Source organism: Haliaeetus leucocephalus, unplaced genomic scaffold, assembly GCF_000737465.1.
Source record: "Haliaeetus leucocephalus isolate CR32 unplaced genomic scaffold, Haliaeetus_leucocephalus-4.0 Scaffold151, whole genome shotgun sequence".
NCBI classification, from domain to species: domain Eukaryota; kingdom Metazoa; phylum Chordata; class Aves; order Accipitriformes; family Accipitridae; genus Haliaeetus; species Haliaeetus leucocephalus.
In genome coordinates this window covers 5,730,951-5,744,568 of record NW_010972587.1, presented here as the reverse complement: position 1 = coordinate 5,744,568, position 13,618 = coordinate 5,730,951, and the positions used below count along the sequence as shown (strand labels likewise).

At 40.1% G+C, this 13,618-nt stretch overlaps 1 protein-coding gene across 3 annotated transcripts in view; it reads right to left on the bottom strand.

Moving 5' to 3' along the window:
• The window catches only part of NAV3 (neuron navigator 3), a 274,517-nt gene extending 262,808 nt beyond the window's left edge, over positions 1-11,709 (bottom strand). For 2 of the 3 annotated variants that reach the window (XM_010561817.1, XM_010561818.1), the window contains exon 1: positions 11,126-11,703. In XM_010561817.1, the coding sequence (XP_010560119.1) occupies positions 11,126-11,368 (243 nt within the window). In that variant the 5' untranslated portion in view covers positions 11,369-11,703. Of the gene's footprint in view, positions 1-11,125 lie in introns of all 3 variants that reach the window. The other variant, XM_010561819.1, reaches the window with a different exon arrangement.
• Positions 11,710-13,618: the final 1,909 nt, after the last annotated feature.

Here is a 13,618-nt window from a genome sequence, read left to right as displayed (position 1 = left end):
TGCTTTCAGGGAGTCTGAGTTCTCCAGTATCTCTTTTGCTGATCTCAATCTCCTGTATTATATTCTTTTTCTGTTGCCAAGTCCCCTTTAAGTAATATTTTGAATGACAGTCTTTAGTCTGACACACCGGTTCCCAATGTCCTCAGTTCTGTGTGCTCCCTTCTCTGAAACTTAATTTGATTTGCTTTTTCAGCTTCCCTCATGACTCTACATCTTCTCTGCATCATGTCCACAAATGAGGCAGGATAAGCCAGAAAAATCCTGCACTGACATGGCTGAGCCCTGGGAAGAAAGCCTTGTTTTCATTTCCACATATTTTTCTTTTATTCCCCATTCCCTTGTGCAATAGCTTACCTTATAAACCCAAACTCTTTAAGGCTGTGACTGACACAACTGTCCTAGACTGGGAGGGTTTCTTTGCCCTCGTTCATTGGTGACACAACCACCAACCCATTCCAGACACCCAGCTGAAGAAACCTTGCCCTTGCTTAAAAGCAGTCTGTACCTGAAACTTTTGCAAATTAGACTGCTTCAAAAACCACATCTGGAGATGGCATCACCTATGAACAGAGCATGTGACTGTCAATCACTACAGAGACTTTCTCTGGGGAGCAACCTACTTCCAGGTTTCAGCTAATAATACAGAAGCGTACCAGTCTTCAGCGTGCTACTGCAGCGAGGTAAAGAAAACAGCAAAGACACTGTTGTTCTCTCCTTACCTTTGTCAGGATCACGAATATACACAGGAAAAAATGTATGTTGTATATAAAATGCCTTCTACTTGTGTCTTCTTGTTACAAGCAAGAGCGAAGAATGGATGCATTATTAAATTGACAGGAAGTTGTTAACATCAGTAACTGATTAGGTTAAAAAAAAAATCAGTTTTTCTAAGGTCATTCAAAGCAATTTCAGTAGCATGTTCAAAAGTAGCTAATTAGATTATTTCTTCAGTATTAAAAAAATAAAATGAAACAGTACTTAGCCACCAAACAACTTTAATAATAATAATGGCATTATTACCATTTCACATATGAGCTGAGTTCAAGGAGGTACTTGATAGAAACCAGAAGTGAAACTAGATTGTGGCTTCCCATGCAAGTCGCTAGGCCTTACTCCCTCTCAGAAACATTTCAAAAGCAAATCTGAACCTGCAGCTCTCAAGCTTTCAGATTTGTGCTGCTCCTTCATGAGAAACAGATTCCTTCAGCTCTTCCTTCCAGCACTCTGTCTCTGGCTGGTGAGCTGGCCAGCAATGACTAAAGCAGGCAGACTGATCAGCTGAGGAAATTTCTAAACTCCTTTTGAACTTTTATTTGTTATTTCACATTCTTATTTAATGCCTATTTATTTCCACTACAGAGACAGCTTACAAAAAAACCAACCCCGAGACCAAAAACAAAACCAAAACAAAAAAAAATACCCCCAAAAGAAAGAAAACAGCTTGTTTACTGCATAGATGTGTTGCCAGGAAATCCCATTGTTGTAGTGGTGAGTAAAAGTCCTGCACCCTGACTTATGTCTTACTCACCCTAAATCATGTATGAGCAACGCAGCCTTTCCTGATTAATGAAAGTGGTCAAATGTTTTACAACACTTGCTAGGAAGTCATCTTTCTGTGCATGACCACTCTGATTACTAAGCTGTGATGGTTTTACACATGCCCTGTAAATCAAATCCTGATGCACAACAGGAAGTTTTCATTGCCAAGTCTTTTGGAGTTTAACACAGCATCAACGTGATATAAAGCCAGGTGTTAAAATCGTCAAAGGGAGATATTTTGAAATGGAAAGCACAAGAGAGAGCTCAACATCTATTTTTGTTCTAGCTTTTCAAATTTGCAGCAATTCACTAATTGGAGAGTTTCACGTGAATAAAATATTTTGAACTACTGTTGAGAGATATATAGAAGGATGAAATGCTTTCCACTGTATTAAGATCAGAGGGGCAGAGCAGTAAAGGAGGGTTTACAGGAAAATAAACATAACTAAAAAGATAAGTCAGACCAAATGTCGTGCTGAAAGTAGGTTAGGACAATACTAATATTATACTTGGTTAACTTCTCTCATGTTTTATGCAGAGTTAGTACAGACGTTTAGTGGCTGGCACCTTCTCAGTTTATATATCCAGAAATACTACGGTCCAGCCCTAACCACTTTAAAATTATGCTTCCCTTTGATTTGCTTGTTTTCCAAGCTCTCTCAACTTGCTTTACACAGAACATACACAAGAGCCATCAGAAACCTGCACATCTTACACGGGGGAATTATCCCCTCGCATTTACCAGACAAAACACTCTACATTCCTTTTCTGAATTTTAAATAAGTTATGCTATCTTCCAGCCAACGTCCTCTTGCCAGTAAAAACAAAAAAGAAAGTTTTGTGACCTTAAAAACATCATGGGCAAGTGAAGATTCGCAGAAATTATTCCACTAGTAGGTTTGAGAATAGATAGATGCTTCCTCCTCTTCCAGCTTAATCCCCAAACACCCTCGCTGTCAAAAGGCTATTGTTAAGGCATGGGCTTCCTCCAAGACCACATCCTGTGAATCAGGTCAAAGTGAAACACAGAGCTGCTTTAAATGAGCTACTCTTTGCGTGCCCTGTATACAAGTGCAGGAAAAACTATGCAACTCAAAAAATTAGCATACTAGAGAAAAAAAGATAGTGGACCTAGACCAGAATGAACATATAGTTAAAAATATTAGCAGTTCTCAGTTGTAATGGATGGCCTTGTTATTTACTAAATACAAGGGTTTCTGCTACCAAAAAGCTAGACATTTAATTCAGAGGCAGAAATTAAGACCAAAAAAGTCATCTCTCCTTAAAAAAGACCTGCTTTTATTCCATAACTATTTATACTTTCCACATCATATTTAGTAAGTGAAAAGCCTATCAACAGCACTGTACACAGGACTTTCAATGAGTGCTACACTGCTCCACAAAGGGTGCAACATATTCTGTATCTCTAATAAACTGTGTCAGAGTCTGTGTTGATTGGATACATTAAAATCAAAGAATGTGGCTCCTGGAGTAAAAGTCCACCTCCAGGTCAGAGCTGGGCCCACATTGATGGTAGCCACTGACATTGAAATGAAGAAAAAGCCAAAACTGTCCTTATGAAGCAAGCAGGAAAAATAACTCATTATCTGGATGTTTTATTCTTAACTGATGCCTTAGAAAAGACAAAGGATGTGCTTGTGGTTATGATGTGGGGACTGGGACTCCAGATATATATGACTTGAAATTCCTAGTCCTGCCACAAAGTCCCAGCCTGAGTGTGGGAAAATCATCCATTTCCCCTTTAATCTCTCCTCTCCCTCTGCACTGCGGGGTAATATTTTTCCCTTTCTCCCCGACTCCGTGTAATACAGCCATACATTCTGTAGGGCTGCGACTAACTTCTCCTGGGCACATGCACGCTACCTGTTGTGCTAAGGCATCAATCTAGTAAAAATTTCTAGGATCAAGGTCTGGTTGAAACTCAGAAAAAATCCACAGAAAGGACATCCTCATATGTTTTTACTTAAGGGAAGAAATGTTTTTTAGCTGAGCCAAACTTCCTAATCTTAGTGGTACCCTTCACTCTGCTGGTGCATTGGGATGCTCCTGACTTCTAGGGAGCAGCATGTACAGCCCCTAAAAAATGCAGCCAGCTGAAATCTTCACTGCAGTGCTCCTGAAGGGATTTTTGAAGGATCTCTGAGCCCTAAACTGAATGGGTTTCACAGGGTTTCTATGTTCCTTGTTATAGAGCAAAGAACTGAGTCCCTGAGAGTCACTCCACTGCCAGATCTCACAGGATCTTGAGTCATGAGGGCACTCCGATCCCGATATCTTATATGCCAGGGAAATGAGTGTTTCCAAGCAAGCAACTAGCTGGCGGGTCTCCGAAGATACCTTACCTATGCTTTCGGGAAACTTAACTGGAACTTCAATACTTCAGTGAAATGCCTCTGGAAACACCCATACCGTACAATGGCATTTTGCTAAGGTAGCAAAGCTGTCTCCAGAAGGAGTCCTTGCATCTCTAGGGCACTGTGGGCCACAGGGCTGTCAGCTCAGGTTCCCAGCGTAGCACGGGTTTATTAGCACAGACCTACACTCAGAGGCATCAAGGAATGAGAAAAGAGAATGAGAAGACCATCAGGATGGCCATCGAGTCCTTTGCACGAGGAAGGACCAGTGCTAGTGATGCTATGAATGACAAGTGTACACGCCTTTGTTTTTTAAAATACTCCAGTGACGCAGATACTATACCTTCTGCATGCAAAGCCTTCCCCTGTTTAACTACTGTTACTGCCGGGAAGTTTTAGTAAAGCCTAACTAAAACTTCCTGGGGTATAATATAAGCCCATTATTTTTATCTAGAGAGGGAGACCACTTATCTCCATTTCTGCTCATGGAGAACAGATCACCCCAAGGGGCTGCAAGAGTGTTGCAGCAAGCAAATGTTGCTGGGTTGCTTCAGGTTTGGAGCTCTGCTGGTGCCTCCACGGTGCATTAACACTCAGACACACTCCCATTTTCAAGGAAAGGATTTTTTTAATGAAAAGTTGTTTGGTCAGGAAATCCCCAAGAGGCTTCCCTAGGCACAAATGCAATACAAAAGAGTAAGAGTAATTGTTTTCTGCTGATGCCTAAAACCAGCTCACAAAACACAAATTAATATGAAATACATTGAGTTCTATGTTCTTATTTTGTGAAAGAAATAAAACAAAAGAAGTAGGAAAGGTAGGCAGATGTCTTAAGCTCAGGTTGGTAAATACCCTCCCAGTTACAAATTACAAACAAAAAGCATCTGTCGACCTACACTCAATACAATTTTCTCACAAATACAAAAGCTTTGAGAGTTGCATGTTGTGTTACTGTACATTTATCTCAACTATAGGAAAATATGCTTGGTACAGATGATTAGAAAATAAACATGTAACTGTGAAGTTGACTCCAAGCTCATACAGCGTGAGGCTCTTAAATCAGTTATAATATAGCGTAGACAGATGGTGCTGGATACATAAAGCACATTAAAGATGCTGTTATCTGTTTGATAAAGAAATAATTCAGAGCACAAGGCAAGAAGCTGAAATTGCTGACAATCTGAACTCCTGCCAGCTGTCCTGGCTTCACTAGGGCTGTGTGAATTTTAAACACACATAGTCCCAGGTGTCAGCAGTGCTGACTGAAATTTCTGGCAGCTACTTCAGTGCTTTTGAAACAATGCTGGCTTCCCATCACTAGCAGTCACTATGGGGAGAAGATAGGCGGTCTCTGGCTGCTTCTGCTGCCCTTTTTGTTGCCTTGGCCGTAGTGCTGTAAATGAAACACTCGGCACAATGAGCGGCCTCCTTTCTTGCCAACCCACAAGGCAGACATCTCCAATGCACTAGCACTGAGAAAAGGAAGGGTATGACAAAATGGGGAAATAAACTCATTTATTTATGTTCCCTAGATTCAGTATGTCAAGAAACTCGGTGGAGCTTGGCCCTGAGAGACCGGACAAAAAGGTATCCAAGAAATTGAAAGGTCAAGGAGATGTGGGATTGCAACAGATGCTCTGCTTGGGAGACATTTGGGGAATGGTGGGAAAGGGTCACACAGAACCTAAGTAAATGGTGCGGAAGGGTTAGCTAAGGAAAGACGGAGATATGGAACTTGTTCATGGCACACATCTGGTTTTCCAATGTGCACAGTATTCCCCTTGGCATGAGCAGGAGCTCCACCCATGTACGGAAAGCAAAAATATTTGTCTTGAGATCTGTCTGGATAGAAGAGCCTAGCCGTCCTTCAAGTTTGGTGTCTGGTGACGGGCAGGAGTTACCACATCACCAACAAACTGCTTAAAATCGATGAGGGAAAAATGGGAGGTTTCCCTGTGCCTTCCAACGTCCTACTGCAACAGGGCTGGCTGAATGACACTGGAAGCCCTCACACCAAGACTGAGATGCAACAGTATGATACTAAATGAAATGAACCTCGTGAGTCGCTTTAATAGCAACAGCATGTGTTTTTGCCTAATCTCATCAAAGTATTTAGCTTTGTTTTGTGACACTGACATTCATTTTGGATTACTTTAACAGTGTTTGCTTGGTACAACTAAGTGTTTCAGACCCCATTCTTCGTTGGCCATGCTCCCCAGGTAGAGCACATCTATTCTTCTCCGTTCTGCTGATTTACAGATGGCTTCCCCAGCACAACTGCTCAGATGTCTGTCCTCTACAGAAGAAGCCAGTAGTGTCTCTTTCCTCAAGTGGACACATCATATTCTTTGTCATTTCTTCCACAAGGCCTTGCAGCAGATTCATTTCCTGAGTTCCCTTGAAATCTTCCTGTATCAAAGTCATATTGTTTAACGATGAACTTCGTGGGGCTGGACCCCTCTAAGGGAGACCACAAATTACCATCCATTCATGTTCTGGGTACCAGTATCTCTGTACTACAAGAATCTTAATATAAACCCCCAAAATTGAAGTATCTAGAAAAGTTTTAGGTTTACATGTATGTGTGTTGGACCAGTTGTGGAGCCTGACTAGCACTTTCCAATAATGAACAGTGATATGAAAAATGTTACAGTCATGACAGGAAGACTTGATTAGTGGATACTGAGAAAAACAAGTCGTATGCAGAAGCCTGTAAAGATGTCTGCCAACAGGAAGGAAGAAGGAGATAAAGCAGACAGCAGCAGACAGATAGCATGGACAAAGAGAAACTGAAAAAAAGAAAAAAAAGATAATATGACAGTAAAGGAATGAATTAACTCAGGAAGGAAGGCTAAAATCTTATCGTCCAAGTCATGTAACCAGAACACTAAAATTAATATATCAGATTCAGCTCAGAGAAAATTCAGTTTGCAAGCATAAATGATGGTGCAGTGCTCTCAAAAGAAGAAAGTCTGATGATGGGAGGAAAACCCTGGGTGCATAAAGCAGAGCACTGCAAGAAGCAGCCCCAGGAAGCCAGGCCAGAAGACCAGCCTGCCTAGCAGGGGTGCTGAGTCCCAGCAGCTGCTCAGCTTTGTCCAGAAATGATGCGAAGCAGTACCTTTGCAACTGCACCATCAAATGTGTGAGGGCAGCTGAAATTAATCATGGTGACCTGGAGTAAAATACTATTGCCATTGGCATTTTGCTGCAGGTCAACATAGTGCAGTCATCACTGAGTGACCAAAATAAGTTGGTTTTGCAAAGACACTCTTTCTTCATTCGTTTAGTTTTAAGCCATTATTTCATTTACCTTTCTACAATACCACTTGATATTTTTTCATTTTGTTACCATTTAATAGCCCATTCTACAATTAGAATGGTATCACAAGGCAGCCTAGCATGATCCGATAATTTTGGTCTCATTAGTTTAGCAAGCAGTATAAAAGTGGTGGCACAGAAATATGAATAACATTGTACCCACAGTTAGAAAAATATTACAAAAGATACTGGTGTTTTCAGACGTGGGTTTGCATAAAAACACTCTGTGGTCCAACTGAACAGCAAAACTCCATCTGCTTCAAAGGCAGCCAGCATTTCACCTCATGAATCCAGCAGCTGGATTCCTTTCCTGTGTACATATATAGGAATAAACTTTTGTCTATATGATACTCAGGGAAAAAGAATGTGCTCTGAATGCTTGCGTTCAAATATTTTGCATGACTATTCACATCATAAGTGTTCATGCAGTCAGTTTAAACATCAGTGGGTTTAGCAAGAAAGCAGATGGACCTGTATGTGACTTAGGTACCAAAGCACAAATCAGGAAAATTTTGAACAAAAGTGCAGTTGAATAAACTACACAGAGAATAATTTAAAACATTGGCAACTTATTATTTGCTTTCCTAGGCTTAACTATGTTCTATCCAATTAAGAAAAAAGTTGAACATAACCACCTCAGACTTTTCCTACCACAGTTTTTATTAAAATAATAATATCACTTTTATTAAACTTCAAACTACATCATGTCCACAAAAAAGAAAACAACCAAGACTGCATATGCAAGTGCAGGAAAATCATGTGAGATGGGAGAGACGCCTAGGGAAAAGAGAACTGATGTTTGCAGCTGTATTCCTAACCAGCCTTGGCAAGCCAGTTGTGTGCAAAAGCCAACACAAGTGTCAAAAGTCTTGAACAATCAGGTGTGGTGAGACTGAAGGCCATAGAGGAAACAGCTGGGTGGCAATGACCTACTGTATTGACATGTATAACCCAAATTTATCTTGGAATCCTTAGCGCTTATAGATAGCAACAGGATATGTCACAGTGACTACATGTGTCAATCTAAGCGCCTTCCAGACAGGATGAAAAATCTGGTGACCCACAGTGCAGCATATGTAAAATAGCAAAGAAAGCAATGCTAAAGGTTGCAATCCAGCAGCCAAGGGCAAAAGTTAACCAGATGAGTAATTCACATGTTCCATTGTCTTTTTCAGACAGATATCCATCATTTCTCCTTCAAAAATCAGTGCTGCCTTATATTCAATGATATAACATAAGCATACAAGCAGTATGATATATAGGCAGATTTTACTCTCAGTTGGAAACTCAGACTAGGTATTCATTACATTTTGATTGAAAGACGTTTATCTGATCACTGTTATAATGAAACATTCCCAATGTACAGCATTGTATACCACAGAGCCACGTAGGAATATCACGTGTTTGATTAATATGTTCGCTAACCAAAGAAATCAACCAAAGGTCTATTGGAGACAGCACTCACCAATGGTCAAGCTTTGGGACAACAATATCTGTAATGCAGAACTTGCATCTGGTCAGCAAACCTGAAGAGGCATTAACTCTAACAACTCCCTCAAATTTGTGCTTAGAACTACTGCTTAGATAACGCGGACATACTGCTGAGGCTACCAGGCGCTGGGAAACAGGGTGGCATGGATCTCCATTGCTGATGAAGAAAAATAGCATTCAGTATTTTTAGGCTGATACTTTGAAGTTTGCTAGTAAGAAAAGCCTAAAAATAAATTCTTCATCATAACCACCCACCTTATAGCCCAAATTACTTTGTCAAAAAGATTTCATGAAACTTGCTTAAAAGGCGAATAAAAGAACATCCTTCCAAAAAATGTGCCTGGAAGAAAATTGGGCAAGGGGCTGTCACTAAGCTTTCCTGGGACTGTTGGACTTGTAAGGGGGGAATACAGAAAGGCTGCAGAAATTAGAAACTTCTTAAATGCTCAACACCTCTGTAAATCCAGGTGGCCAGGGGAGGTCTTCAGACCATCACATGCAAAAACTGGCCTTAATCTCTAAGGATCATCTTTTAAAAGTGCTCACCTGCCTCCATTAAGAACAGAAGGAGAGAAAGATCTAATGGCTGGTAGGTTCTTTTTTGGAGGTCGGTTTGTTCTGCATTTTTTTCTTTAAAAAACAGTCTCTAAGTTTACAAGTATTGTCAAACCCATGAAACATGAAATGGCAAATTGGGATCATAGTTTGGGTCTAGCCTGTTGCTTTACTCACTAGCATTTCAGCAGTGTTCAGGACCAGGTGCCTTGGAAGGATATGACTCCCCTTAGGTCTCATGCTGATCACTAATAGTTCCCAAGTGTTTTAAAGACTGAAGGCAAGATGCTTTATGTCTTTCTCCACGCTTTTTTAAAAAATCAAGAAACATCTCTCAGTAGGCAACGTAACTGTACTTTTTTTTCTGAAAATAGTACTTGCAAATCTAATTTACTTTTCATGCAGTATCCATTAAAGAACAACATTAAAGAGGAAACAAAGAATATTTTCTTTTAAAAATAAGCAAGGAAGCAGGAATCACATTTGTTGAAAAGTTGTATTGTTATCTTCATGTTGCACTCATGTCATTGAAAAGGGCCGTTCATCACTTCTGGTAATCAAGAGGTGAACAGTCTGCTCCTTCTTTCTATTTCTATATAGCATGTCTGAGACCACCAGTGCATCATCTTTGGAAGGCAGGGAGAGGTGATACAAAAAACTCCAAGGGAAAAATTAAGTGACATGACCAAAATCTCATGGGGAAATATGTGGCAGGGATTAAAAAGGAAACCAAATGTTCAGAATCCCAACCCTATGCTTTAACCACAAAACCAACTTTCTTCACTAATACCAAATTAACCTAGTAACTAAAAACAAAGGAAAACCAAGTATATATATTATGTGTATCTTGCCACTTTAACAACTCTGATGACACTCAAGTGTCCTCAAACTAAATAAGAAGCAACTACAGATATATGTTTAATCCCAGTGTGGTAATCAGTTCCACAAACCAAAAGTACTAGAAAAGCAAGGGAAAGTAACCTCACATAACACTGCTTGCTGAAGCTGTTAAACCACACATGCAGCTGTAATGTACTGACTGAAAGATCTACAGGAATATATACTCCTGACAAGAAGGGACTCAATACTCAGGTTCAAAGCATGAAAAATGTTTTCATCTACAGCAGAAAGACCAATAAAAAATCAAGCAGAAGTTTTTTAATTGTTAATTAAGACTCAAAAAGAACCCCCTTACAAAAGAAAAAACCCCAAGCAGTCTAAAAAATGTCATGGCATCCATCCTACTTCAGACAAACCTTTTTTTTTAAATCACAATGAATCAGAGCTAGATAGGGGCTAGGAAGAAGCAATTTTGCAGAAGACAAAAACACAGGTACTTTTCACTGAGAAGCTGTTTTTCTGGTTCAGCAGTTCTGCAGCAAGAGTAGCCAGATCATTTGAAAAGTGAAAAGAAAATCAATTACTTGTTTTTATTTTAAAAGAGCCTCCCTGTGGGAATAGGTGTGGGCGTGAGAGCTCTTTTTAAACTTCATAATATAACATGAAGTAGCCAAGTTTTTTTTTTTTTTTTTAAAGTACTGTCTTGTCATTGCTCTGCTTACTGGGTGCTGGAACGTTTTTTTTCTACTTATGATTCTACTGATCCTTATCAAAATGCATCTGTGAAGCCTTTAACACTAACATTTAAAAACAAAATATTTATTCAAACAGCAACACTGAGGAAAACAAATTTCCAAGGCTGCTATACAAGTTCACTGGTGACAGCAAGTCTATTTACCCAATTACCCCCGAGTTCTGCATGCAGTAGGTTTCAATCAGATTTTTGCCTGAGCAAATCAACATTTTCTGAGAATTGAGATCCGCAGGTAAAGTTTACAACTAACCTTGCTATCTTCGATCTCCTGGGTTTTTCCTTGAAGCGCTCTCCTCTCTCCAAAATCACAGGTTGACTTTAACGTAAGCTGACAAGAAAGCATCGAGCTCTCTGCCCCAGTAAGCTCCAAAGACTTTGGTGAGTACTGCTGCGAGCCGGCAGGGCCAAGGTTGGGTATCGGGAGGGCAGTGTGAACAGGCTTTGACCCTACGGCTGGCTGTCTTAACTTGGAGGCAACCCCAAGTACAGGCATGGCTTCTATAAAAGTATCTTCTTTCTGCCAAAGAAAATGCTCCTGACCTCAGTCTGGTAGACTCCAGCTTCAGTAATTCCAGAACAAATACTTTAAACAAAAGTAGCAGTCATCTTTTCAAAAACTTCTTAAAACAATAATATTACGAGTTTTACAAGGAAGAAAAACTTTTCCTTCATCTCTCCCCTTCTCCCTCGCAGCCACTCACACGCGCTGCTCAGTGAGTCAGTGGCTCGGGAAGACTAAACACTCCTTTGGGGCGTGAACTTTTCTTGAAGGTAACTGCCACAGAGCTGCCTGTCTGGGATTAAAGAACTCATAAATTCGCTTTCTCTTCTTCCTACAGCATTCCAGGTCTGCGCGTTAAGTGAATGAAGGACAGGAGAAAAGGAGGGAGAGAAGAGATGAAACCTCCCCGTAATCCGACTGTCAAAACAGCTCCGAGACCACAACACTAGAAGCAGAGACCTCTTCCTGACTACATAAATAACCAGCCCACATCTTAAAAAAAAACAAACCTCTTTTTTTTCTGATTTAAAAAAAAAAAAAAAAAAAGGACCTGAGTAGTGGCCAAAGCAAACAGCTGTTGGAAGACTTTTTATCCCGGAAATAATCTCAGCAATGAAGCTGTTTGTCTGATTCCTGGCTATTTTTCACTGCTGACAACCATGAGCTACGGTGTTTCATTCCCTGTTCCTCCCGTGAAATCAGGTTAAAATCGTGCAAGAGCGTGGCTAGGAACAGAGGCTGAATCACAGTGTGGGTAACGTCTGTGTGCTATGAAAAATCCATACAAAAACACAGAGCAGGATATAGGAAAATCACAAGCATTGTTAGAAGATTTAGTCAATACAGCTTTTCAGAGGGTTTTTTTTTTCTTTCTTTCTTGGTGGTGGTGCTAACGTCATCTATTCAATGTTAACGCTTCCCCTTCTAAAAACATTTAAAGCTCCATGAAGTCCATGTCCAACGCATCATTTCTGCTTGTTGCTCATAGAAATATTCTTGCTGGCAACCTCAAATCCTTGTACATGGAAATACAAGACAGATAGGCAAGCAAAGCGGGCTACAAAATGAGTCACGATGGACAGTCCAAATTGCTGAGCGGCATAAACACTTACTTAAAAGGACAACTGTAAATTCCTTTGAGAGCCTATAGCAGGGGAACCCATTTTAAACTGAGATATAAGGAAAAAAATGTGCAGAAATGCCATACCATTAAAATCCTACAGGATTTTATCACCCAACATTATGGACAAAAATGCTGCATATGTTTTTCTTGTTACCTCTTCCAAAATAAAACAGAGAGATAGGATGGCCTGAATCCTATTCTGCCACTAATATCCTACAAGGTATTAACTATGCCTTCCCTGAATAGTATGTACTATTAACACTATAGCTGTAAGCCCAAGAGAAAATAAGAGCCTTCTGGACTTTTAAGTTCTCAAATTAAGGATGGCAAGAGTTAGAAAAAAAGCACTGAAAAGAAAACAGAGTAAATGAGAAGCAGACTAAAAGGATTCTCTTAAATAACCCTTTGAAATTATTTTGCCGAATAAAACTGTAATACACTGTATTATCCTCTATCTTTCGTTTACAAAGAACACACTGACACAGTAGTTAAAAATTCAACTCTCTATATTGACTTATAAACTACCCTATTCTTGTTTGTAGTTTGTAGGAGCGAATCTGACCTGGTTTAGTAATCTCCTGAGTTTTGATGTGTGTGTATGGAGGATCAGCAAACCCATTTCAGCATCCTCTGCTTATCTTCTCTTTGGTTTTGCCACCATTAACAGTAGCCGCAATGGGCTTTATGCAAGACTGCACAGAGGTAACTGCTCTGCATTTTAGACAAGTTCAGCCCACAGAATGCACCACTCTGCTCCAACGAGTGGAATATTCTTGTTTGGTGTGACATTTTAGGTCTTGTGCAGAGCAAAGGGGAAAAAAGCTCCTTGTGCGGTCCGCATTTGTTCTCCAGCATCATAAAGCGCTGTGGCTGTGTAAGGAATTTAGGTTTCTTAGCACAACTGTTAGCAGTTAACGCTTTAGAAAGTGCACATATGCAAAGGCTGAAGCGGACCACAGGAAAAGAGGGATTTATCTCTTGCAAGGTTTGAGGAGATGAAAAATCCTCATGAGGACTGTTAACCAACAATCAAGACAAAGAATAAACTAGAGTCATGAGACAGATACTTTTTTGAAAAGAACTTTGCCAAAAAAATGTAATTGAATCTTATAACTTCT